General features: G+C 41.9%; 2 protein-coding genes across 3 annotated transcripts; both read left to right on the top strand.

The window, feature by feature from the left end:
* Window positions 1-6,639, top strand: LOC129367616 (polyadenylate-binding protein 1A). 2 transcript variants are annotated; one of them, XM_055042173.1, is made up of 16 exons: window positions 1-325; window positions 542-823; window positions 917-1,110; window positions 1,249-1,364; window positions 1,685-1,824; window positions 1,925-2,019; window positions 2,137-2,274; window positions 3,294-3,389; window positions 3,481-3,753; window positions 3,846-3,936; window positions 4,576-4,698; window positions 4,785-4,927; window positions 5,680-5,764; window positions 5,863-5,993; window positions 6,072-6,162; window positions 6,269-6,639. In XM_055042173.1, exons 2-15 carry the CDS (start codon window positions 631-633, stop codon window positions 6,159-6,161), a joined length of 1,908 nt encoding a protein of 635 aa, XP_054898148.1. In that variant the 5' UTR covers window positions 1-325; window positions 542-630; the 3' UTR covers window position 6,162; window positions 6,269-6,639. The 2 variants fall into 2 exon arrangements, with proteins under 2 accessions (XP_054898148.1, XP_054898149.1); XM_055042174.1 differs by having other exon boundaries at window positions 1-228.
* Window positions 6,640-8,240: 1,601 nt separating this feature from the next.
* On the top strand, window positions 8,241-27,860 carry LOC129367558 (E3 ubiquitin-protein ligase RNF19A-like). Its single transcript, XM_055042096.1, has 10 exons — window positions 8,241-8,465; window positions 18,377-19,362; window positions 20,758-20,966; window positions 21,316-21,460; window positions 22,012-22,174; window positions 23,141-23,255; window positions 23,467-23,628; window positions 23,795-24,008; window positions 24,092-24,229; window positions 25,242-27,860. Exons 1-10 carry the CDS (start codon window positions 8,349-8,351, stop codon window positions 26,011-26,013), a joined length of 3,021 nt encoding a protein of 1,006 aa, XP_054898071.1. The 5' UTR covers window positions 8,241-8,348; the 3' UTR covers window positions 26,014-27,860.
* Window positions 27,861-27,906: the final 46 nt, after the last annotated feature.

A 27,906-nucleotide genomic window follows, 5' to 3' on the forward strand; every position in this document is an offset into this window, starting at 1 on the left:
CCCCCGTCCTTCCTTTCATTCTTGTAATCCGTCTGCGTAGGGTGTGCTCCGGAGCTAGCCTCGGCACACATTTTATTATTATGAAACAAACCAAAAGCTAGTGAGCACCCGCAGACATATTTTTATAAGAAAACCTAAAATCGGTGAAGCAGGATTTGATTTGCCAACCAAGCAACGCGAAGAAGACGCTGCCTTCGAAAAAGAACGAAAGACGGAACGACGAAAACGGTGTTAGCAAGCTACCTTACTAGCGTCATTGTTGAGAGCGCGGCTAATTAACGATAGCCTGTTAGTCCACCCCACATTTAAAGAAGTATTACTAATAGTAAGTTAATTGTCGCTGCTTGTGTCTTGTTGTATCGATAGTTTATCACTCTTTGTGATTTTGAAGGAGCTAAAATTCTCAAATTGAGACATTTAAGCCATGTCGGGTAGGCCGCACTCCGACATTTTGCTACATAGCCGAGCTACATAGCCCACGTTGTTAGCGGTTAACATTTTTTTCTTCTTCTGTCTCTTCTCTTTTTATTTGCCAAAACAGAGTGAAGAAAACGTATTTAGCTTTCCTGACAGACACCATTGCGCGTCGAACTCAAAAGGCTATCTGATTGAAAACAAACGTCGCCCGACATGAATCCCAGCGCGCCTAGCTACCCCATGGCCTCGCTCTACGTAGGAGACCTTCACCCAGATGTTACCGAGGCCATGCTCTACGAGAAATTCAGTCCGGCCGGACCAATCCTGTCCATCAGAGTGTGCAGAGACATGATCACCCGCCGTTCGCTGGGATATGCGTATGTTAACTTCCAACAACCAGCTGATGGTAGGATATAGTTACAAAGATAAGTCACTTGTACTTCATATACGACAGGGTGCTTAAAGTAATTTTGTTTTATTTTTTAAAAAACGTTTCCAGCTGAAAGGGCTTTGGACACGATGAACTTCGATGTGATTAAGGGCAGGCCTCTCCGCATCATGTGGTCCCAGCGTGACCCCTCCTTGAGGAAGAGCGGGGTGGGAAACATCTTCATCAAAAACCTCGACAAGTCCATTGACAACAAGGCCCTTTATGACACCTTCTCTGCGTTTGGAAACATCCTCTCTTGCAAGGTAAGACGGCAACAGATCTATTCTGTGTTAATGCACGAGTTAGGATTTCACAAGATTAAAGCTACTTTGTAATGCTTGGCCTGCATGGTGTGTGTTTCAATGTTTTTTTTTAACATCCTCAAATCTGTCCTTTCTAAGGTGGTTTGTGATGAAAATGGCTCAAAAGGTTACGGTTTTGTGCACTTTGAGACCCACGAAGCAGCTGAGCGTGCCATTGAGAAAATGAACGGCATGTTGCTCAATGACAGAAAAGTGTAAGTGGTGGAGATTGTTACACTTTTGTTTTTAAAACGTGTGAGGGGAATGTGTTTAACAAACATTTTGACGCCTAACTCGAAGTGCTATTTTTGTGTTTTCCTGCATCTTGTCTACCAGCGTCCCGTAAACTCGAAACATTTATGAATAAAGTATCTTTAAAGTACAGATGAGATTTGTTACATTTTCAATTTGATTCTTAAGAAAAATTAACCAGAATTTGGATGTAACCACGTTGATGCAGTCTGTATTTGTATACTCCTGCTGTTTTATATTAAAGTGTGTGAGGTAAGCATACTTTCGTCATTTTTTTTAACAGTTTTGTCGGCCGCTTCAAATCTCGCAAAGAGAGGGAGGCTGAGCTTGGGGCACGTGCCAGAGAGTTTACCAACGTTTACATCAAAAACTTTGGGGAGGACATGGATGATGAGAAACTGAAGGAGTTATTTAGCAAATATGGTGAGACGTCAAGATTTCAGATGCAGATGATTGCAAGTCGCCAGCTATCTGGAATGAAGTGGCTGGGTAAATGTGTTGATTAGCCTGCCTGTTTCTGAAGGTCCTGCGCTCAGCATCCGGGTTATGACAGACGAGAGTGGCAAGTCCAAAGGATTCGGCTTCGTCAGCTTTGAGAGACACGAAGATGCTCAGAAGGTTAGCATAGGTTTCATGTCTTTTGTTATTTTTATTTTTTTTATCAACTTCAGTTGCACATTTGCCATTTGAATTGTATCTGAACGTGTGTGGGCTCCATTTCTGGTGCCTTTGTAGGCCGTGGATGACATGAACGGCAAAGAACTGAATGGCCGACAAGTGTATGTGGGCCGTGCGCAGAAGAAGGGCGAGCGCCAGAATGAACTTAAACGCAAATTTGAACAGATGAAGCAAGATCGCATGACCAGATACCAGGTTGGTGTTTGTTCCATGATTGTTAAACAGTTAACATGTTACAGCGTTTGACAGAGATCCGTCAGTCTGGAAAATAAAAAAGTAGAAATTACTCAGGTAGTGAGATGAGACAATATGGCACCGTAAGCCAACCTTGGTTTTAACCTCTGTTCAATATCACAAATGCGGTTCCTTTATGTGTATGTGTGGATAATAACTAGCTGCAGAGATAAACCTTTTAGGACCCAATACTGTGTAAGGCTGTAAGTAAAACAAGGACATATTAATGAGGTTGAAAAATAATTTATTTCAACAATTTCTTCCAAAATGCATCTGTGTATTTGAAGATACATTTTTTTTATTTTTATTTTTTTACACGTAGAGTGTTCTTGATACTTAGACCATTTGTCGAGGCTTAATGTACATCTTACAAAACCGCATCTTGTACTCACAGGAGTACACTTACAACCTTTGATTTGGTAATTTACAGTCATAAGATCCAGTGAATCATTTACAAACTGATAAAGATCTGCATTGTTTGAGCAGTGCAGTATCTCAACTGCAAACCCCACTGCTTCAAAGAGAAAGCAAGGTCAATTTAATTTAAATGAATTGTTTGATTAGAACAGTGCTTTTCTTATTCAGACGATTGAAACTTTTGAATAACTTATTGAGCTTACTGTACTACTTGAGAACCAGGATCAATTGGGTGATTGAATTGTTTTCTTTGTAAAAACTTTAGTTGTGAATTGGCTCTATATAAATTTAATAGAATTAATTAACATTGTCGCAAAAAACAGAAATTAGCACAATAACTAGATTTCACCCTTTGTCCTAAGTAAGCACAATTAAAAAAAAGTATTTATAGCTTTATTAAATTAAAATTTTACAGAATAAAAGACTGAAACAATCTAAAAGCAGTATACAAGATTGAAAAAAGATTGGTTTTATGGCATCAACATTCAGTCACAGTTCAGAATTGTAACTATTTAAATTCTATTACAGCTGGGCTTTATTTTGTTTTATTTCTCTTTTTTCAGGGTGTCAACCTGTACGTCAAAAACCTCGACGACGGTCTCGACGACGAGCGTCTGCGCAAGGAGTTCTCCCCATTCGGGACAATCACCAGTGCGAAGGTAAAGCCAGTCTTCTAATTCAGACAAAACGTCTCGTCGTGATCAGCCGGTGGTCTGAAAACGCATTGGATGTCTTCCACTCTTGCTTCAGGTGATGATGGAGGGCGGCCGCAGCAAAGGTTTCGGCTTCGTGTGCTTCTCATCGCCGGAAGAGGCCACTAAAGCTGTGACGGAGATGAATGGGCGCATCGTGGCCACGAAGCCTCTGTATGTGGCGCTGGCTCAGCGGAAGGAAGAGCGCCAGGCCCACCTGACCAACCAGTACATGCAGAGGATGGCCACGGTCCGGGCCGTGCCCAACCCTGTCCTCAACCCCTACCAGCCTGCTCCACCCTCAGGCTACTTCATGGCAGCTATTCCACAGGTGAACCCCCAAGCAGCTGATTAACATTGTTTGCTAATATTCCATCAGTGCTTTTGTGTGGATTTGTACTTAATACATGTTGGTTTTGTTAGGCTCAGAACCGCGCTGCATATTACTCTGCCAACCAGTTGGCCCAGCTCCGCCCCGGTCCTCGCTGGGCCGCTCAGGGCGTGCGACCTCAGCGTAAGTCGTTTGCTCCTACGTTTCTTTAAAGCTGCAGTATGTAACTTTTTATATAAAAAATAATAATTCTTAAAACTCACCATGTTGTGCCACAATAATATGAGACAAATGACCTTTGAAAAAAATCAATTCCCATCTTTCCAGCGCTGCAATAGCCATCTGAAGAAATGCACCGCTCCCAGTCAGAAACAAGCAATCACGGCCAGGAGGAGGGTCTTATTGCTGTCAATCACCCTAGTGTTCTCGCCACTAAATAGCTGAGAAACAATTTGCCATTCCATATCCACTGTCATCTGTGGCCATGCTAACTAGCAGGCTCTAAAAAGAAACTAGCGTAGCGCAGACCAAGGAAAGGAGGGATTGTGTTGTGAGCAGTGTATATACATGCATGATTGATGGCACTAAGACCCTCCTCCTGGCTGTGATTGTATTTTGTAGTCAACACTGGGAGAAGATGGCTTGCTTTTTGTTTTGTTTGTTTTTTCACAAATTTTTCCATACTTGTGTCACAATATTGTGACAGTTTTAACAAATATGTGAAATATATAAATATTTATTTTTTTTATAAAACTTGCATACTGTGGGTTCGACTCTTAAACATCCTGATATTGGTGCATTAATTGTGTGGAATTTCTTCAGATTTCCAAAACATGCCCAACGCCATGCGTCCATCAGCACCAAGGCCCCAGACCTTCAACGCCATTCGTACTACCACTACCACTAACACCCAGGTCCCGCGCATGATGGCCTCCCAGCGCATGCGTAAGGATTCGCGTCAAACCATCCTAACGAAGCGCTCGCTCACTGTGGGCATTTTTAACCAGTCGTCTTTATGGTTCTCCACTCAGCCACCCAGGCCCTCGGTCAGCGCCCTGCCAGTGCTTCAGCCACTGCAGCCCCAGTCCGTGCCATGCCTGGGTACAAATATGCTGCTGGTGTGCGCAACCCTCAGCAACACATCGCGTCCCAGCCACAAGTTGCCATGCAGCAAGTAAGAAGGCCTTTTGCATTTACGTACAAATCAGTCGTTTCAAATAGTGATTCACTTTTTTCACTTCTGATACCAATATCTGAGGTTTAGTGTCACATAGTCCAATATAGAATAACGGTGCTGGATTGCTATTTGATGTCCTCAATTACAAAAATTTTTGATAACTCTTGACCAGTAGAACACACTTAAATACACCAATAGATTTTTGTTTTGTTTATTTATTTATTTTGAACATAATAGAAGTATGAAATGACACATGAGCAAGGAATGCAAAAGACACATTTTTGTGCGATAATCTTAACATGCTCAAAACAGAGTAGGAAGAAGTAAGTAACCTATGAACTCCTATCCCATAAACTTACAGTATTATCAGATGGAGCCTCATTAAAAAAATAAAATGACATAGATTAGTTAATTTTTCCGTCTTATCTGGGTGTACATGTCTAAATAAAAACGTGGAATTAGGGATTCAAAATATATCCAGATCCACACACTCATATGCTCTAGCCTTATTTTACATATTCACATTAGTGTTATCGCTAAACTGCTTAGAAAATGGAATTGGGGATTCAAAATATAAATGTCAAATAAATTTTGAACCGTAGAATTAAACTGAATAGATCTGCCCTTTTGGATTGGGGACATTGGCATTGAAACTTGATCTAGAAATATTTAATATCTGGAGATATCCATGTTACTTACTCTGAGTTATTGGCATAGTTGGTGCAGGCTGACGTCTTTCTGTCCCGTAGCCTGCTGTCCATGTCCAAGGTCAGGAGCCCCTGACTGCTTCCATGCTGGCTGCTGCCCCTCCTCAGGAGCAGAAGCAGATGCTGGGTGAGTGAACCATCAGCTCCGACGGAGATTCCTGGGACTCTTCAAACGCCTTCAGTTGAGTTCTGTTTTATGACCCAGTTGACTGCTTCCCTCCTCAGGTGAGCGTCTGTTCCCCCTGATCCAGAATATGCATCCCAGCCTGGCTGGTAAGATCACCGGTATGCTTCTGGAGATAGACAACTCTGAGCTGCTTCACATGCTTGAGTCACCTGAATCTCTGCGCTCCAAGGTTTGCTTCATCTTTAACATATGGACTTCTGTGGAAACACTACTTTTGCTTTGAGGTTCATAAACATTTCTGTTTCAGGTGGATGAGGCTGTTGCTGTGCTCCAGGCCCACCAGGCCAAAGAGGCTGCGCAGAAATCCACCACACCTGCCGGTGTTCCCAGCGTCTAAGGTGGAGACAGTACACAGTTATACATTATGAACATTGTTCAAACTATTGTCTGGAATAAAGATTTATGTTTTTTTTGCTGTTTTCTTTTTTTTTCTTTGTCTTGCAGCTTGAGCATTTTGAAACCTGCTTCACCGATGGAAAAAGAGAAAAAAAACTTAAACATTGAAAAACCTAAAACTCAGAAAACATCGCAAAACGATAAATTATTTCTTAAAAAAAAAAAAAAAGAAGAAATTGAATTTGCCAGGTCTAGAGATGGTTTGACTAGACCTTGATCATAAACAAAAATTAGTTAAAAAAAATAGCAAAATAGATAAAATTGAAAATTGTAATAAATTTGAATGCATTCCTCTGTTTTATGTCATTTTACTGTGTCAGTGCTCAAACTGTCAGCAATGTCAGGGAAATGGTTGCTGAGTAGTTTGAGGTGATTTGTATCGTAAACTACTGGCTGTAATAAAACATCATTCGAAATTACGCTTCCTGGTGTTGGGATTTATTAACAGGACTCTGAGAAACCATATTCCATTTGTCACACGTGTCAACGTTTCAGTTTCTCAGCAGTTTTCTCCACTAGGTGTCACTGTTGTCAGAATCACAGGACTTACTCAAACCTTTATGCCCTAACATTTATAAAAGCGTCGCAGTGAACCATCTGCCTCTGTTCTTTGCGTTGATGCAAATGTAAAATATGTACAGAATGTTCAAGTGTTTGAGAAGCACCCTCTATTCTGCTGTCACATGTCATAATTCTGGTACAAGCAGTTTACTTGGTTTTTCTGCTTAATTCTGAATTTCCTATTCAAGTACAGGGTTTCAAACATGTGACAGGATTTGAATGTAGTTAATGAGCTTTTTAACTATGCAGGCTTATACTTCATTTCCTCCTGAATCACTTGTACACACAGGGCTTTCACATGATCCTTTCTATCTTGGATTGGGTTTGGAGTCTTGTCTGCTCTCTCGTTACCAAATTGTCTCATACTATAAGAAATATAAAAAATCCCTTTCAGTGGGTGCTTCCTAGTTATTGACTGGCCTTAAAAAATTAATTTTACTCCTTTGTAATTACTAGAATCAGTTTGGAGTTGAGTTTAAATCTGCTTTTATTCTTGATTTGATTTGGTTATATAGACTGCTCAAAAAAATAAAGGGAACACTCAAACAACACAATATAACTCCAAGTAAATCAAACTTCTGTGAAATCAAACTGTCCACTTAGAAAGCAACACTGATTGACAATCAATATCACCTGCTGTTGTGCAAATGGAATAGACAACAGGTGGAAATTATTTTCATATTTCATTCATTCAGATCTAGGATGTTATTTGAGTGTTCCCTTTATTTTTTTGAGCAGTGTATTTATGAATATGAATTAGATTTATTATAAAGTGTCTCATAACTACATACATTATTGCATAAGCAAATTTTGCAACTGTTAGAGTGATTGTATGCTACTCAATATTAAGTCATTTCTAACTTAATATTGTACCAGAATTTTGACATGTGACAGCAGAATACAGGGTGCTTGTCTGAGCTGGAATTGTATTCAAAAAGTACTTTTTGATCTTAAAAGGATATTAAATGTTTGAAAGCTATATATAAAGGCGAAATGCAAAACAGAAATACAACAATAATCCAACTTGCGCAATATATAAAGCTTAATGATGTGTGGACATTGTTGGCCCCACCAAACAACATTCTGCCCTGGGCCTCCAAAAGCATAGAACTGGCTCTGGTTTTCTGTCTTTTTAGTTTTATGCAGAGGTGGGGAGAATATCCAAAAATGACTCAACACACTGTTGCGATGGTTCATAATGAAAGTCCGCAAGTAAAAGTAAAACGTCTGGGGTACTAGAATTACCCCAGACGTATTTTTTCCCCCGAAAAAAGTTACGTAAATGTTAACTATCTACCAGTCACCTCAGCTTTTCGCAGTGCTTAAGGAGTGCTTCTTTCCGTTAGAAAATTACTGTGTTAGTACTATTAGAAATACATTAGTTGAGATACAGCAGTCCAGAGTCCGTTCGCTTCGCGATAGAAACTCTCGCGATACTATTTGAATTTCCAGAGTCAGAACGAGATCGGCGAACAACAGAGCGATCTCTTGTAAGAGCTGTTGTCGTTCGAAACGGGGCTGCTGGGTGGGACCGAAGAAAGGGGAAAATAAGTGCCTCTATCAGCGTATGAGGAATTCACGGCACAGAAGCTGGGCGAGTCATAAGTCAGGCTCACCGTTCTTAAAACGCACCACGTCTGGTGTTTCCCACGGTCTCCAGAACAAGTGTCACTGGCAACAGACGGTAGGTTCTCTCAACGCGTTTAGCTAAGCTTGCTAGCCAGCTGCTAACGCTCTCTGTGTAGAAGTTAGTTAGCTTGTTGGGAGTCTGATGGCCGTCACTGAGGGAAGCTGTGACCTACGAAAAATGTTCATTCTCTCGTGTGTTTTTACCATGTTTGCTGAAGCCTGTGTGTATTTGTACGTCACATATAGTTAATAATTTCCATTAGGTGTTGTCAAACAGTGAGCTATGTAGCTCCCTCGACAAACATTCTTTGCTGAGAAGTTTCAGCGCAAGAGGGATGCAAATCAAAACAGCAACAGTTGATGCCTCGATAATTATTAAAACATCGAATGAACATCTGGTAACCTAACGCCGACGACATGGAAGGTCGGTCTAAAGTTCCTTTTTAGTGATTTTAATTTATTTATTTGGTTACATTTTTAAACCATTCGAACATCCAAAGGGAAAGTCACGATCTCAGGGCGGGGGGGTTGCGACGTTACCGCACGACGTATGTAAACAAATGAAATTACGTCAAAAGATTTTCATTATGTTATTGCTCTTACCTTCCTACGTTGACAATTATACAGATCATTTGATCAACTCTTTTATTTTTTTTAATGGTTATTTAAATTAAGAGAAGATGCGTTCTGCATAAAATCTTCATCTGCTAAATAAAACCAATCACCCGTTGATAACAAAATAACGGTTTGAATATTAATTGTCCCATATCCGTCCTGTATGCTTTTCTCAACCACTGCGAACTGCCGGGGACAGATCTGCACATTTAAAGGGGAAGTTTTCCAACTTTATAAAACTGCCTTCTGCCTCAGAAGTTATAATTTTCATAACATTACTTTGGTATTTGAGAAATTGGACCATTGAAACTTAAAAATATAAATAAAAATTTAAATTTTATGTTGAGATTGAACGTGAATCTTGAATTAAATATGTAGTTAGTTTTCACTTAATATCCCCTTGTAAATGAACTATTTATTGTCATATGATATGGATAAAAATATACAATGAAAAGAAAATGTTCTTTTCCTGAGGAAACTGATCAAGTACACGTGGGTGCAGAGAAGCGCTTTTATTTCTTTTTGCCTAAGTCGCTGGGATAAACTCCTTCCAGTATTAATCTCTGACCATCATATTTAACCCCATCAGGGTCACCACCTGCAGTACTGAATGGTGGATAGTTATCATATTTTCTCTCATTAGCTTAACTAATGTCTCTGGTTAATATGCTGTTATCTTCATGTTCAGTAGTAAGATATTAAATAGAAGTTTTTTCTTAGTTTTTTTTTCTCCCTTGACATAAACAATTACCCAGTTATTTATGTTGACATGGTAACAGTAGAGCAATAAAAGTTGTCTAGAACAAGCATCATTGTATCATCGTTTGGATGTTAGAAGCCGCTTCCTAAGAACACAGTGGCTTTTAACACCATGCACCTAATCTTTCAGTAAAGGTCAGTGGCTCTCCATGCCACAGTCTGTGTGCCTGTGTGTGTGTCAGGACCTGTGTGTGACCTCCCTTTATTGGTTGATGGTAAACACAGCTACAAGACCAGAAAGTAAAAAGTCACACCACTGTGTTCATTCTGACACATGAACATTTTTAATTTGGTTAGCTGAAAGTGATCTTATTTCTTGAAGACTCTTGAAGTTATTTTTTGATTTGGTGCCACAGATGGACTTTTTACATCCTTTATCGATACAGAAAAAAAAAAACTCTTGTCACTCACTGTCTCATTTTCAAGGAAGACCTGTCGCATACATCACAAACAAACAAAAAAATAATCATGATCAACAATTTTAAAATAAGACATTTGCTATTTGACTAATGTTTACTTAATAAGGAGTACATATATTTCTCTGTTCTTCTGATATAATACAATAAAAAAATCTTTATTGTCCAGCAAAGGGGAAATTAAAAAAAAGGGGCTAGGCACACCACTAAATTGTATATCAAGCTTTATTATACCTTGTAATAGCTAATTTGGTTTATTTATATAGCTCTAGTTTACAACAAATGCCGTTTCAAGGCATTTCAGCTCATTTCTCATGTGGTTAAAAGAGGTTTCAGGCGTTGTATCGGTCATCCGTCTCTTATTCCATGACATCACCACATGGGGCTTCGCGATGACTCGCAACTAAAGTGACTGCAGGTTTCCTGACTATATTTTAGTTTGGGCTCAGATGACTGTGTGTATCTCTCAATAGTTTCAAACCAGAGTATGCTATCCCATCATTTTGCTTTAGATGGCCTATGGAAAAGGTAGTCCTTAAGGGCTTCTGCGGCTTTTGGATATCTCTCTGCTTCATATGATATGGTCATTGGTAGGATACTGGGGAACTTGGCTTCATGTTGAGGAGGTTATTCAGTAATTTAATTCAAGTGTGTTGGACCAGGGACGCGTTGAAATGTCGCAGGACAGCGGCCCTCGAGGACCGGAGTTGGACTCCCCGGCTCTATGGGGTTAGTATGAGGCTAATGTGTTAAGGGGATAATATTGGGTGTCAGGCGATGTGCTTATACTACCGCCCTTATGACTGGTGTCATGTTTGTGTTTATATTCTACAGTATGAAGAGCTGATTTGAATAAATGTTTACTCCACTTGCGAATACCTTGTTCACTCTGCGATTTTTTTATGCTGATCTTTGTCCCGATTTCCATCTTCCAACAATCTGAAGGATTCCCCCGATTATCGGGATGACTCTTAATTTGAGCTCAAGTGTATTCCCGCCGTGTGGTATGATAAGAGTGACCTGGTTCTGGAATGGATTGATGCAAGGACGTACGTATGGACGTTTCATTACGTGTAGCCAGTCAGAGAACGAGGTGACAAAGCCACTGTTGAGAATCCAACATACACAAAAGTGAAAACAATTTCCTGTCATGTGAACCGGGGGATTAGTGGAGAACTTTCAGGTTCAAAATGTTTACTGTCTTCTGAAAAGCTTTTTTCAAGATACTGTCTCATTATTTAAACATGGACGGGGTATCTTTCTGGCGTCCTCCTAATCTGTTTACAGCTCTTTCAAATGGAATATGAATTTATGATTGCACAGTTCACTGCGTGGCAGAATGTTGTCATTGTGGCCTGGAGTGCTAAGCATGTGCTGAGTTTTTACTTTCCTGCAAGCAATACTGACCACATGCAGGACACCAGTTAGTGAAAGTTTCCACACAACCCATCAGTTTGTAAGTGGAGAGGATCCCAATTTTGTGGTCCACTTTGAAGCTGAATTAAAAAAAAAAAGGTTTACCGTTATCTTTTGTAACTGGTGTTTACTTTACCTACTGAAATTTAGACTTTAGACATTTTTCCGATGTCACAGTTTAGCATCACTGCACACTGTCTGAAAAACACTATGTGCTGCATGTCCAGCAGTTTTCTGAAGCTAATGCTGTTGAACAGCAAGGACATGGTAAACAAATGAAACATGATCAATATGAACAAGGAGTGGATTAAACAGCCTTTACTGAGAAGCTTTGAACAATAGATCGAATCACTCAATTTTCTTTAAAAATCAGAAACAATGTTAATGCTTTTGTTTTTATCGAAAAAAAAATCTGCATTTACTGCTTGCCCCAAAAGTGCAAAATATAATATCACTGCACATAATGTGAATATTGGGAAGGTCTGTATACACTGCAATAAATGTTAAACAAATTGTTTAAATGCCACACTTTGGTATGCAATGTAGTTTATTGATCTCCAAGGGGAAAATGCTTATTTTTTTAGGAGCTACCTCATTCAAAGTGTTAAATATTAGAAAATGCAAATATGAGCATAAACAATATGAGATGTATTAAAAAAATGTTTGTTTTTTTTCTCATTAATTCTTTCTTTACCTGTAATATTTGGTTATACTTGATAACTGAATTTGGATGGCCTTTATTTCTATACTAGTTTCAGCCCATAATTGAATATGAGTTGAACAGTGTTGCACGTTAAACTGGTGTTTCGAGAGTTTGGAACATTTTATTTGAGGTTGTGAATTTGTTTGTAGGTTTTGGAATGACTCTCAGTCTTAGGTTTAATCTAAAAATATTATTAATATCTTAACAGACAAGATATTGTTTGGACCACAGAAACATTAAGGATTTATGATAAGCAGGTTTTGTATTTGTAAAATACATATTTTATACAAAACTGCATTTAAAAATTGAGTTCTTTTAACTTTCACGTTCAATTTGTCAATTGTTTGGTTTATTTCAAGTATGCCCTTCATTATTTTGGTCTGAGAAATCCAAGAATCTTTCAGTGTTCAGACTCTGACTGCAGCCCAGTCGGTTCCCCTCACACACATGCAAACACACACAGATTTTTGTGCTGATTCACCTGTTGACTTAACTTTTCCCCTGACTGGAAATTGGGGATAAAACCGATATTGGCCAGACTCAACCCAACCAGTAAGACGCAGATGCTGAGATGGAAATAATGATTTTTAAAATTTATTCATCTTTCTTAAGTAGCTGGATTAAGAAAACCAAAGTTCATAGCAAAGCTTTAGACTAACTCTGCACTTTTTTTATTCTCAAGTTCACCAAGAAAAGAAGTTAGGTTCACCTTAATTTTCAACTGCATCACATTTGACGTCAGTTTTACAGCTTCACTTCTTTATTTTTTTAATTTCACTGTTTATGTAGGCAATATTGACTTGTAAAACATTAACAATCTAGTAAACACAGAGTTCATTTGAAGCGAATTGTACAAGATGTGTAACCTACTGAAAAACTGTTTAAAGTGCTTCAATGAGCTGAAATAGTAATTTAGACCTCAGATTTTTAAAAATAATCCTACTAATGAGAAAATAGGTCACGCCTTAGAACATCTAACCTTAGATGTTAAAACGATGCAGCTATATAGTGTGCAGAAACTTTAAAACTTTTTCACACTTGAATACAGTCGTGACGGTTTCTAAGTGGAAGAGCTGCAGCAGCCTGGTTTGGTCCTGTTCTGAGTATGAGCTCTGCGCGTCGAGGCGTTTTATGTTCCTCTGTTTTCTTCCAAACGTGCCAACTGATTGCAATTGAGCAGCTAATCCGACTGCTTCACACCGTCTTCCTGAAGGCTGAGGTCTCTCAGCTGAGCAGAAATACCAGGATGCTTACCTCATCGTTGCCTACGCCACCTTTAAGAGGAGGGATGAAGAGAGGAGGGGACGTCTGAGAGCAGAGAGGAGGGGCGGCAGCTGGGCACTATACTAGCTTTGTTGCCGTTGGAAACTTTTCTTTCCCTTGTCGGCCTGCTTCGCCTGCCTTTGTATGTTAACAATGCCTGCACTGTTTTTTTCTTTTTTCTTTTTTTTGCTGCTGTTGTCGTTATTTGTACTGTTTGATCCTTTGTTTAGTGCAGGGGGGCAGATTCTCAGATTGATGGTCAGGCAAACTATTACTTTCAATTCTACTTAAAAAATGTTTTCAGTATTTTTAAATTATTTTTTTTTAATCCTCTGCAAGTGTTTTAGCCATTTTATTTCATGTTTTAGGTGCAATTTAATGCACCCCGGCACTCCAGGCAGTCAGTGTTTCAGTTTCTGTGTGTAATGTTGAAACCCACATCAGCGCTGCAGCTCACTTGCCAGAACGTTGCTCTGTGTCCGGTCGCTGAGCGTTTGGAAGCCTCGCCTGTGGAGCCTCTGTTCCCAGCTTTGCAGGAGCTCAGGAATGTGCAGAAAGGCAGCATTACACAGGAGACCCCGGGACAGGAATGCAGCCGGAGTGACTCTCACCGCAAGAGTTCACTAGCTCAGCTCTTTACATCCGTTTCTGGACGCTCCGTGTTCCAAGACTTTAATTAGCATTTGTGTTTTGACCGTCTGTCAGTCTTACACATCGGTTTATTAACCCGATTTGACAGTACTTGATTCTTCTTGTGAAAGTTGGTTCATACTTGTGGTTTTTCAGTGTTGTTGCAGTACAGTGATACAAATGAACTGTGTGAAAGTCAGTCAGCAGAGGTGAATGCTGCTGTGAGACGCTTGGCCCAGTCATTTAATTGAATACTACTTAAAAAATATCACCTGACCTGCTGATTCTGATTATGGCCGATACCTATTTTTGATTTTTTTGTCTTAAAAAAGTTGCAAAATATAACAACAAAGTTGCTAAGTTGTCAGCAGTGGGGTGATGACTGCTAATGATTTTTAGACTTTTGCAGAATGCGGTTTCATATGCAATCATCAATTTCCCAAAATTAAGGATATCCTTCACTGATTCATCGGTGCACTCCTGTTTTAAATTTTTTTTGTGTGTGTGTTTTCATAAATGGAGCCTTAGTTTCACAAACTAAGGCTTAAGGAATCCACAGTCTGTGTAGAATATGCCAGTCCATGTGTGAGAAGTCCTCTTATTGTAGCCAACTTTGTGTTTTCTTATTGGCAAGAGAGAAGTCTAGTTAGCTAGTAGTGTGCATTCGGAGGGGCTGTCACATATTTTATTGTATAACTTGATGCTTTTTTCAGACCTTTAAGTTGCTGCATCATCAAGATATCTGATTTGCACAAGTAGTAATTTCTTGTTGACTGAAACCCATCACCCATATAGCTGCTTTGGAGAATAGTTGGCATTGTCATACCAGTCTCCTGTATAACTTTCTTTCAGTGCTGAGTTTTAGTTTTACTACTATGCAACGTGACTTATTCTTAAGGGGAAAGGCCTACAGCAGGGATGGGACTCCTATTTGAAACTGTGTTGCAATTGAGAGAAAGAAGATGGGAGAAGAGAGATTTTGGATGGAAGCACCTGTTTCTGAGAGTGTAGTGGTGTGACTTCTGCTTGCAGCAGCAGAGTTGCTGTGCTGAGGTCTGCTTTTGATCTTTTCGTGTAGCGCAGACTGACAGGTTTGCGGGGGCTCTCTTTACTGCGTTTTCAGCAAAACTTTCTAAAGTGTGCACAGGCACAGTAAGACAGGGAGCATGCTCAGTGGGCTTTGAGCTTGGAATTGTGGTTCTGCACCCCTCTGTTTAAGAGTCTTCAATACTTTTTCAGTACGTTCTGGATACAAGAACTGCACCTTAGCAGCAATATTACTCTAGAATAATGGAGATTCAGCATATTAACACAAAGCATAACACAGATGTGAAAACGGGACTGAAGAAGTAGTTGGTCAGTTCTCCTCAAGATCTGTTTTGCTTTTTACGTTTCATTTTGAATTTCTTACATATTGTCTAAATTTGTCAAAGCAAAGCTCAAGATGATTGATGTAGATCTGAGCATTATGGACCAAAAATATCAATACTTTTTTTTTTTTACAGTTTTTGTAATCATCACAATATACTTTCAGATTAATAAACCAGTTTCTTAGAAGGGATTTGTTTCAATAGATTTTTTTAACGTGTATTTTATATTATAGAAAAACACAACTTTATTTCCAATTCCAAAAGTCACGTTTCCTGTAGCCCTTGACCAGCTTTGCACACACTTCAATCACGGTCCACTTGTCCATAACAGAACTTCTCCAGATCTTTCAGCTTTCCGGGCTGTCGCTAGGCAGTCCCAAAAGGCACAACCCGTCCTCATTGCTCTAACAGAGGGAAAATCTCTCATGGATGCATATTCTTATCCATCCACCTCACAATACGATTTGGTCGTCCTGTCCCCTTGTGAGAAAAGCATTCCCAAAGAATGACAATTTTGCCGCCGTGGGTTGGAATGGTGTGTTCTTCCTCCAAACACGATGACTAGAGTTTCAACCAAAACGTTCTATTTTCGGTCTCCTCTGACCTCCTGACCTCTCTCCAGGCCTCCTCTGGATCATCTGGATAGTCATTGGCAAACTTCAGGCTGGGATATGGACTGGCTTGAGCGCTGTCGGGTTTTAATCCATAGTGGTGTATGTCACTATGGTAACCTTCAAGACTGTGGTGCCAGTTCTTTTCTGGTCATCAACCAGGTCCGACTGTGTAATTCTGGACTGACTCTTAAGTCCCTCCCCATTTTTGGGGTGGGGCACCAAGCACCCAACTAACACAGGCAATGCTTGTGGCCCAAGAATAATGGGTGAACTGAATACTAATTTTATAAGCAAAGAGGAAATAAAAAATCTCACAGAAGGCGCAAGATGTTGGCAGACTTGGCTAGAATATAATATTTACATTCCTTGCAGTTAAGAGTTGTACGTTGAATGCACTGGTTCTGTTTACTCCTTTCCTGTTACCAGTTGTTAATTCAGACCAAATTTTAACTGCAGTGTCTGTTACAAATGCAAACCTTTACACCTCAACTGCACATATAAAAGTAATTTCTTACCTCAGGAGTGGTATTGACTTTCTGCACATAAAAATGTATTTGATGGTGTGCTTCGTTTTTATTATGGAATGTCCAGTTTGTCACCTCGTGTGTTAAACAGTAGTTTAAACCGTATAATAATAGTCCTAAACTTCAGAATAGAGTTAAAAATACTCTTTTGCTTCTGCTGCTGCTCGCTCTTGGTTGTAATGTTTCAAATTCTCAAGTGGCTAGATGACACGCTCATCAGATTAGTCCAACTCAACACATTGACGCTTGCTGAAGACATTAAGATAACACAAGTAATTGCTGCCACGCAGGAAATAGAGAAATTGCCTGATTGAGCCTCCAGATACTGAGCCTCGTTTCTCAGAACATCTTGAACAGTTCTGACTAAAACTCAACGCAGCTTCGTAGGAAAAGCTTCGGCTCTCTCAGAGATGGGATGTTTGCGTTGCTCAATGTGTCCAGTGTTGCAAAATTAGCTTTGAATGAATCATTTACCAGTGCTTTATTGAGCTTTTGGACTGCAGTTTATCTTCGCAGTCATTCAGCTGCCATTATGGACTGGAGGACAGGGTGTGTTGCTAGTATTGAGTGTTTTTGATGTTTGCACTTTTTGCACAGGTTATTTGGCTATTTTAAAAAAAAGAGGTACAATAGGTTCAGCTTAAATACCTTTTTTTCCCCCGCGGATTAAGTTTAGCTGGTACGTCGGAGTAAAATTGCAACTGAAAAGTGGTCTAGGGTGGTGCAGCTCACTTCCTCCTTTATCGGCCTTTATCAGCGGCTGACGGCCAAGGCCTCGTCACTGTTGATCTTAGTGGCAAATCAGAGTGCTGTCTCTTTGCGTCACTTCTGTCCAAGGTTGTCTACGTCTTGTTTTTTTCTTTTGCCACTGCAGTTATGTTCTGATTAGCTGAGCAAACGTGGACTTTGTCAAGTTATGGTGTTGGTCTAGCAAAAAAAACTCTTCTCAGGAAAGCCTAAATGAAACCCTCGCTGGAAAGCTCTTCGTCAAGGCAGAGTTAATTATCATGAAGCATTAGACTGAGGCACGAAGGTCGACTGAAAGATAAAAGATTAAAATGTTCCCAGGAGAATGCAAAGGATGACGGCTTCAATAATTGAAAACACTGAAAGTTAAAGGCAATTCTGCGATAAAATGAGTTTACTGTAACTCAATGAAAATGTGTTTGACTGTTTTTCACTTGTTAGACAGATCAGCTAAGGATCTTTTTTTTTTCAATGGGAAAACAATTGGATATTCAGTATGTCAAAGTTCAGGTTTAATTCTACGTATTCCAGTACGTGATCAGCTCAATCAGAAATAAAAGATGAATTGTGTAATCTGCACATTTCCACAGACACAAACAGCCATTCAATACAGAAAATGCTCATTGGTAACATTTCTCCTTCATTTTGGCGCCCACTCTAGTGCAGCACCCATATGCGTAGCGCCTGGGGACATGCACTGCAAACTCCAACACTGTAAATGTTATAATGTTCAGTATTTGTTTAGACTTAACACTCCATTCAAAAAAACAATAAAGAAAGAAAGCCATAGCTCATAGCCATTTTTTGTGGCACTTAAGATACTCAATAAATTAAAATTGTCCTCATCCTCTCTTCTTCCTCCTGTTCTTGTCCTTTTTGTCTCTCACACCCGTTCTCCCTTGTCCACAGGTCCTGTTGCATCTTTTTCTCCCTCGTGAGCCCCGCCTCTTCGCCAAAATCCGGCTGCTAGATGTGACGTCGAGGTTGATCAGGAGAAGCCACCATGTCCTAAACTCAGACGGGCCCTCTGGAGCCCTGCCCCCCCACCCCATCCCTCCCTCACCCAGCCCCTCTCCCATCCACCACCTCACCCCGTCCCCCCTCCCTCTCCCCCACCTCTCAACCCACGTGCGAGACAGGCTGCCCAGTGCTGGCTCCCCACCGGTGCGCCTATCTCCTCCTTCCGTGGAGATGAGCTCACAGAAGCAGCAGCTGGGCGCTGGAAACGTCGGGGTCATGGATTCTGACCGCGACCTGCAGTCTGCCACTTCTTCCATCTCCCTTCCGTCAGTGAAGAAGGCCCCGAAGAAGAGGCGCCTCTCTCTGGCTTCTCTCTTCCGAAGACGAGGCCGGGACACAAAATCAGGCCGCCAGCGGTCCAGGGACCTCCAGTACCCCGGGTCGGGTGGCCTTACGGGAGTGGACGGCATTGCCAGCATCGAGAGCATCCACTCTGAAATGTGCAATGACAAGAACTCGGCCTTCTTTTCCGCGGTGGGGACGGGAGCCGCCTTCGCCGCTGCCGCCTCGTTGTCCTCCGCCTCAGGGCCTTCTTATGCTGCTACCAGCTCCTCAGCTAAGGCGGGGGGAGCAGCAGGGGCGGAGCTGCTGGAGTGCCCACTGTGCCTTCTACGCCTCTCCAGGGAGAGCTTCCCCGACATCATGACGTGCCACCACCGCTCCTGCAGCGACTGCCTGCGCCAGTATCTGCGCATCGAGATCTCGGAGTCGCGCATCAACATCAGCTGCCCCGAGTGCGCCGAGCGCTTCAACCCGCACGACATCCGCATGATTCTGGGGGACCGTGTGCTGATGGAGAAATATGAGGAGTTCATGCTGAGGAGGTGGCTGGTCTCAGATCCGGACTGCCGCTGGTGTCCCGCGCCAGACTGTGGGTAAGCAGCGGAAGCAGACAAACGTAATACAAAACACTTTGTATTAAAATCCATCTGAGTGAACCCGTGTTGGTTCTTTACATGTAAACAACCACTATGATAATATTTCAGATAACTGACTGTTCACTGAACATTTTGAGTGTGTTGTTAGCTCCAGAAAGCAAATGTAAGCATCTTCAGTGTCTGTGTAAAATGAACAAATAGTGTTTTTGAGGTCTTTTTTTTCTTCTCTACCACATTTAGAGCAAGGAAGAATTTTAAGTTACTCTCAACTTAAAATTGAGAATAACTTAATGCTAATTGGTACCATTAGTGCTTATTCATGTTATGTGTGTAAACTGATGTGTAGTTATTTGTTTGAGCTGTATTCTTTGAGCCAGTCCTGTTGCTATGGAAAAATCAGTCACTAAAAGTTTATGATATTTAAACTCTTAACTATTCAGCATCAGTCTATATCAGCTCCATTTGCTATAAATTTGTTCCGCAGGAAAGTGTGCAGATGGGCGTAAATGTCCCCTGGGCCACAGTTTGGAGCCCACTGGTGTCCGGTGTCTGTCTGGGCTGACAGGGAAGCCTTCTCTGTCTGCGCTCTAGATGGGGATCTCTGTGTAAATTGATACAGAGAGGAGGAAGTCTCCCAGGCCCTCAGTGGCTCTGTGATTAAACATTAGCCCTGAGGTCAAGCCCAACTGCTACACAAACCTCCAGAACGTCATTCAACCCCTGAAATGTGACTCTCTTGTGTTTAGCATCACTTGATGGGATTGGATTGAGGTGGATGATTAGCAGCCTCCCTGAATGAACCGTCTGACGCACTGCTGACACTCCACAGTCCATGTTGTTTTAAATCTGACCTTTAAAAACTATTTCAAATATTCAGTGTGCATTCATCCATGAACAGTATAAATTCATTATATCTAGCTTTATTTATTTTTTCCCATGATGCAAAAAATCTAAAACAATTTTTGCTCAATTGTGCGCGCGCACAAAAAATGTGCAGTGCTATATTTTACGCACAAATCGGGATGTATAAAAATTAACTTTGCATCAAAGTTTGCTGAAATATACACACACACCTTTTCACTGGGATGAAAATGTGCAGCAGCCACGCAAACTTTTCTGTGGAATATATCAAACTACAAAGCGACAAAACTCATTTAAATACACTGAAATCTGACCACATTCAGTGTTCAGACCAAGAAGCGTCAAACTTGATGTTTTTCCCCATTTTAATATTTTATAGATTAAACGTAAACGATGAAACCGAACCGCATTCATCCTCAGACAATAAGCTAACACATGACATAATAAATATCCAGCACTGTTTGCAGCTGTTGTGTTGTGACCATCACATATTGAAGCGATTTATTCATTCATGTTGTTGCTGCTTCCCAGGTATGCAGTAATAGCCTTCGGCTGTGCCAGCTGTCCAAAGATCACGTGCGGCAGGGAGGGCTGCGGCACGGAGTTCTGCTACCACTGCAAGCAGCGGTGGCACCCCAACCAGACGTGCGACGCGGCGCGCCAGCAGAGAGCCCAGAGTCTCCGCTTGAGGACCGTGCGCTCGTCCTCCCTCAGTTACAGTCAGGAGAGCAGCGCCGCAGGTGGGCTGCTCCCGAAAGCGCACAACCACGTCCAGTAACTTAGAGAATTCTGAAAAAGTTCATTTATTTGACTTGGCGAAACACATTGTATGGATTAAACACACGTAAGCCAATATTTTTTCTGCCATAATGAAAGTTATTAGGGTAATGTGAAATAAATCAAAAGCAATGCTAAAGCTAAAAAGTTCATGATTTATCAGACTTTGCACCAGTTGAGTATAAATTTGGAGCTCGGCAGAGACCAGCTGTCCAGTGCTGCTAAAATCAAATGCTTGTCAGGTCTATTTATTTCCATTTACGGCTCTGATGTGTTTTTCTTCCCCGTCCATCATGTCCTGTTTTGTTGCAGCCGAAGACATTAAGCCATGTCCTTGCTGCGCCGCTTACATCGTCAAAATGAATGACGGGAGCTGTAACCACATGACCTGTGCCGTCTGTGGTTGTGAGTTCTGCTGGCTCTGCATGAAGGAGATTTCAGACTTGCACTACTTGAGGTAAGAGTTGCACGCCAAGTCCAGAACAGTCAGTTTAAACAGTAAGGAGAGGATATTTTTCACTAGGCTTAAATTGCAATCAATGTTGAGAATGTTGAATGAAAATGTGATTTCACGGTAGGAATAAAACGGTGATTAACCTCGATTTGTCTTCATTTTGGGAAATCGGCGATCGCCCGATGCTGACACGAGAAACCAACATTAACTTCCTCCTGAAAATCAGCCTGTCCCTTTTTACTCTATGTGTGTGTGTGTGTACAGTTAACAGCAGTCGGCTCACTGTGGCCAACTTGACAACTTTTCAGACAAAAAAAAAAAAGAAAAAAATCTGTAGTATTAAAATTCATCTTCTGTTGCATTGATTCACACCTTGTATGTCTTTACCTTTGGTCGTAAATTTGCACAATATCTACCACAGTTCTGTTATTTTCCTTTATGCATTCAGTACCTTTTCATTCCTCAAATTTCAGATTATTCAAACTTTATTTGTATTTTTTAGAAGATGTTTTCATCAGTTTGGTGAAAGTTAACCGTTGTGCTGCTGGTTTCAGTCCGTCAGGCTGTACTTTCTGGGGGAAGAAGCCTTGGAGCAGGAAGAAGAAGATTCTTTGGCAGCTGGGAACACTAGTGGGCGCTCCTGTCGGAATCGCTCTGATTGCTGGGATAGCTATCCCCGCCATGATCATTGGCATACCTGTATACGTGGGCAGGAAGGTGAGACAGAACAACACAGAGGGGAAATCCTTTTTTTTTTTTTCCTGCTTTACTCATGGAGATGGAACTGTGTGCTTGGTTATATTCAGATATTTTCCACTTAACTGGTCTGAGTATAGTGAACTTTTTTTTCCTGCTGCAAACTACTAATTTTGTCTAAGAACATTCTTGCGTGAGGAGTTATAATTTCTCGTTCCAATAATGTGGCATTACTAAGTCTCCAGAATCCCCCGCTGGAGCCTGCCAAAAGAAGAAGCCAGAGCCAAGAGACATTTCTTCCCTTCTCTAAAGTAAATAAAACGATGTCTAGACTCTCAGGCTGCAACCAGGGATTAGTTTAGTAATCGATTATTCTAACAATTAATTCTCAAGTTTTTTTAGCCTCTCAAACCTCTTTTAGTCAATAGTCAAAGTGCATTAAAATTTTGCAAATAAACAAATTCAGTTTCATAAAAACATTGTATTGTCTAAGATGCAATAACAGCATTCTTATAGTGAAAGCTTTTTCCACATACACACCATAAAAAATCCTAACATCAGCATGTGAACAACTCAGTCCTTGAGTTTTGAGAACAAACAAATAAGTTTTTTTTGTTTTTTTTATCTTCAATGCAAAATGTTTATATTTTTTGTACAGTTTTGGCCTCATTATGACTCACAATATTCTTAGAGCAAATATCCCTATTGTTTTTTTTGTTTTGTTTTTGAGTCTGCATACTTTAGATAGCGATTAGTTGATTCTAAGTTAGTTGACGATCATTTCAGTAAATGGATTCAACACGATTAATTGTTCCAGCTCTACTGGATTTGATTCGTCTGTCAGAGTTTCTCTATGCAGCTCTGACCAGCCTTTAAGAAAGTCGCTCTTAAGTCACGTCCTGCAGTTCAAATGGCCTCCAGTCAGAATGGAAACTGCCTGGCAGTCACAGGGTTAACTCTCCCTCATGTCTGGACTGTTCCCGCCAGATCCATAGCCGCTACGAAGGCAAGGATATTTCCAACCATGAGAGGAACCTGGTTATTGCTGGTGGAGTGACGCTGTCTGCCATCGTGTCTCCTGTGGTGGCTGCAGTCACCGTCGGTCAGTCTCTTCCTCTTCCTCATCTACATCTTCACATCTTTATTGACTTCTTGACTTGTGGCTAGACATCACACTCAGCTAAACATGAACATGTTGTTTTGAGCCAGAATCTCTCATGAAAGTTCCGTTTTCTGAGCGACTTTCGGTCTCTGCTGCTGCAGTCTTGTTGGTATCATCAAGACAGCTGGTCTCGCTCTGCCCCCTCCGTCAGGCATTGGCGTTCCCATCATGCTGGCCTACGTCTACGGCGTGGTGCCCATCTCTCTGTGCCGCAGCGGAGGCTGCGGCGTGTCGGCCGGGAACGGAAAGGGAGTTCGTATCGAGTTCGACGACGAGAACGACATGAACGCTGGCAACGGAACGGCCGCTACCGGTAACTGTTACTTCTCAAGATGAACTAGACGCTCTCGTGATGGGACTGAAATGTTTGAGCGGGTCAATCGCAGGGTCAATCAGAACTGTGTGTTACAAAATAAGCAACAATTTCATTTCAAAAGTACTATGTATTGTGAATACATTGAATTATCTCTGTGTCATAGATACGACATCGGTAGCCGACACCCGGAACAACCCCAGCATCGGCGAAGGCAGCGTCGGGGGGATGACGGGCAGCCTGAGCGCCAGCGGCAGCCACATGGACCGCCTCGGCGCCGCCAGGGATAACCTGAGCGAGACGGCCTCCACCACGGCTCTGGCCGGAGCCAGCATCACCGGCAGCCTGTCCGGCAGCGCCATGGTCAACTACCTGCACAGGTGCCGCCCGCCGAAAGCACTCCAGCCAGCGCTGCATCTCGTTGTTCTGTTCCCGCTTCACCCAAAATGTGTCGCCGTCTCAGGATGGAGGTCCAGGCCGACGTGCAGAAGGAGCGCTGCAGTCTGAGCGGGGAGTCCGCCACCGTCAGCCTGGGCACCATCAGCGACAACGCCAGCACCAAAGCGATGGCCGGCTCCATTCTCAATGCCTACATGCCTCTGTGAGCGAGTTTTTACCTCCTGTCTCTGCAAACGTATCTCAAGCACATTTGCTGGGCTTCTTTACATGCTGCTAGTTTTCTGTTCAAAATATTACAATTTAATAGGTGAATGTGTTTTCTTGAAGGATGAAAACAGCACAGAATCATAGTTGAACACACACACCAACTGTGCTGTTATCATCAGGTTTCCTACTGGTGTTTAAGATTCTTGAAAATCCTTCAATTCCGATGAGGTGTTTGAATTCTGTATAGTGATTGATTAATGTTCAAACTGATAAGTTTGGTAAGGAAGTTCAGTCTAATGCCTGATTAATAAGACGACATTTTTTCTCACTGTCTGAATTTGAATCAGATGAAACTTATCTTGTTTTAACGTGTTTCTGTTTGATAAATGCCAGAAAACGTGGCAAGAACTTTAAAAAAAATTCATTTTAAAAATATTTTTCGCATCTAATGGCTCAGTTACTTATTGATCTTTGTAACTGAAATAAAGATTGTCTTAATTTTTTAAAATATGTTTATTTTCTCGGACCAGTCAGGTGTGTGTGTGTGTGTGTGTGTGTGTGTGTGTGTGTGTGTGTGTGTGTGTGTGTGTGTGTGTGATATTTCAAACATAAAGTTTAAATCAAAAGAAATTGATATAAATTAATTGTGCTATATTTGAGCTGGTATACAATATATATAATTCTGTCATTTCTGAATGTTTTTCTTAATATCTTTAAAATGATGGCAGCACAAACAAAAATATTGGCTGCACAAACCCGGCGCACATGTTTGACGCTCTTTTTAATTTGAAGAAGGGCAACATTTTGTAATATTTTAGTTTAAAATGTAGAATGCTATCGCAAGATATTAATACATGATATTCTGTAACGATTTTGAGGTTTGAAATGTATCTTTATCTCCTAAGTGTGGTGCTGTAAAGGTTGGTAAACTTACACTGAAAATGCTTGGATTTTGTTGTGGCAGAAGCGTTGAGCTCTGATTCGTGTTTTTCCCCTCGTCCCTCCAGAGAGGGAAACAGTATGGAGGTCCAGGTGGACATTGAGTCCAAACCCGTCAAGCGACGGCACCACAGCGGCGGCAGCAGCGCCGACGACGGCTGCAGCAACGCCGCCGGCCGCTGCGGCTGGAGCAACCCCACGGCCGGGTGCAGCTCCTCTGAAGGCAGAGGGACGGCCGCCAAGTGGGCCAAAGAGGCGTCGGCCTCCTCCTTCAGCGCCGGCGGCAAAAAGAGCAAAGGCAAGCTGCGCAAGAAGAGCGGCGGCACCAAGATCAACGAAACGCGGGAGGACATGGACGCTCAGCTGCTGGAGCAGCGCAGCACCAACTCCTCGGAGTTCGACTCGCCGTCGCTCAGCGGCAGCTTGCCCTCCGTGGCCGACTCCCACTGCAGCCGCATGTCCGAGTTCAGCTGCTCCGACCTGGAGAGCATGAGGACGTCGTGCAGCCACGGCTCCGGCGGCGGCGACTACCACCTGCGCTTGGCCACCGTCAGCCCCCTCCCCGAGGTGGAGAACGACCGGCTGGAGTCGTGTCCTTCTCACTTCTCGCCTCAGTCCCCCACCTCCACCTCCACCGCCTCCTCCCTGGGGAACGGCACGGACCTGTCGGGGCTCTGCTTCGTCACGGACGAGAACATCAACATCATGTGTGCCGGCGAGCTGGACTGCAACGGAGGAGAGCTCCTGAAGGAGCACAACCACCACCACCTCCACCAGCCGCAGGAAGCGGCTCCGCCCGAGCAGCAGGCCAGGAACCTCTGCTTACACACTGATATTTAATAAACTCCATACCTAAAGTGCTGCACTCACTTTATAGACCACCTCCTTTCCTTCTTTAAGCTAACAGCTGCTGCTTTACAGTTTTGGTTATTCCCGAGTAAGAGATGCATCTTATTAGGATGGAGGTTTTCCAAGGGAAGCAGCTTTTGAGTAAAATTGTTCCTAGCAGCCACCTGAAAGCGTTAAAGTTCCTCCTGAGGCTGTTTCTGTTTCAGATCTTTTCTTATTTGTCACGTTTCACACGAAGCTGTTCACTGATTGGCTGTTGCATTGATCTGTAGGACAAAATAAAGTTCTTCAATTCATCATACAGCATTAAATAGATCTGATTTCCTGAGACAAACCGAGTGAGGGACCAGGCAAAATGTCGTTTTGGTTTGTTTTCTTCCCCCGTAAATGTAAAAGTAACCGTTTTGAATATATATCACACTGAACCGTTCCAGCTCTGAACTCGACCTTTCCAATGCTGAGATCTACTGAGGGAGATGGTGCTCCACTGCTTTCTGTTCTGTAGCTCGAAACTCAAGTGTCTTTTAGTGCCAAGATAACTTTGAAAACTTGGGCAGAATTTTGCTCTGGGAAAGGTTGGAACCGATTTGATTAGTGATTAAAAAAATAAAAAAGTCTCTGGAAGGCCGAAGCTGTAGATTTTGCTGAACCCTCCCGTAGTTGAAATCGGCGCTCATGTAGAGTGTGGCAGATGTCACTGTCGGGTCGAGTAGAAAGCCACGGGGTCAGCCCGTAAATGAGGGGAAATAAAACTGTGCTGCGCTCGAGAACGGTTGTTTTTTTCCTTCAAAGTCCATTTACAGGCTCAGTACTTCCCAAAAATCACAAATAAAAAAAACAAACGAATAAAAAACTTTGTTAAAGTGCAGACAAGATCAGTGCGACTCTGCCTGGACAGTGAACAGCGGGTCCACTCGAGTCCTAGGACTGCGGGAGGGTTAAAGTTAGAATTGTAACATTACTCAGCGGGTCGGTCAGCTGACCGAAATTGTACAAAGAAGTGATTTGTTTACTGTTAGAGCTGCTTTCTGCGTTGGCCTCTGAGAGCTTTGATATCTTAACTCATGGTGCCTTCAGGAAGCTGCTCGTGTTCCTCTCTTGTCTTCTAGAGTCCAAACGGGAGCGAGGAGAACGTCGTACCGACAGCAGAGTGCGTTTGCTAGAGGCGCGCTCTTTCACAATGCGGCGGAGTTTAACTGAAGACTTTTCAACAGCCTACCAAAGACAGCACTCAGGCTCTTGTTAGGTCTTTGACTCTTCAGTAACACGCAACCTTTTTTCTTTTCTTTTTTTTAAAACACCGTGGGGATGAATGAAGACATGACCCAGGGTCTCTCCCACACACACACACACACACACACACACTGCTGTTTTTACATGTTCCACTAAAGTTGCGCAAATAAGTGAGGCTCCAGGCACCTGCACTGACGCAGAGGTTGATGGGAACGTTGAGTTTGTCATGTGATTCGGGTTTGTGTGCTGCTGAGCAGACTTGAAGTCAGTGTCTTTTTTTTTTTTTTTTTTTCTTTCTCCCAAACTGTTCTGTGGTCTGCACTGAGGCTGCTGAGCTGGCTCTGGTGAACCTCTACTAGCAGTGTGGTTTTGACCCAGGTCTGTTCTGGTTTGGTTCTGTGGATAAAGCCTCCTGGCTGCAGATCTCCCTTCATCACAGTTAAGATTTTTCTGCTCATTCTTCCTCTTTTTCTTGGTTTTGACCAAAATAATCAAATGTTTTGGTTGTAATTTGCACACCGGTGTCAAGATAAAATTGGTCGTTTGTGCACAACGGGATAAGGTGTTTGTATATTTGTTTGGTAATTTGCTTTACTATATGCGTGTAAATGCATATCTGCAAAAAATAAAATAAAAAAAAGTATATTAAAT

This window comes from Poeciliopsis prolifica, unplaced genomic scaffold, assembly GCF_027474105.1.
Source record: "Poeciliopsis prolifica strain line A6 unplaced genomic scaffold, Auburn_PproV2 SCAFFOLD017, whole genome shotgun sequence".
In the NCBI taxonomy this organism is placed as follows: domain Eukaryota; kingdom Metazoa; phylum Chordata; class Actinopteri; order Cyprinodontiformes; family Poeciliidae; genus Poeciliopsis; species Poeciliopsis prolifica.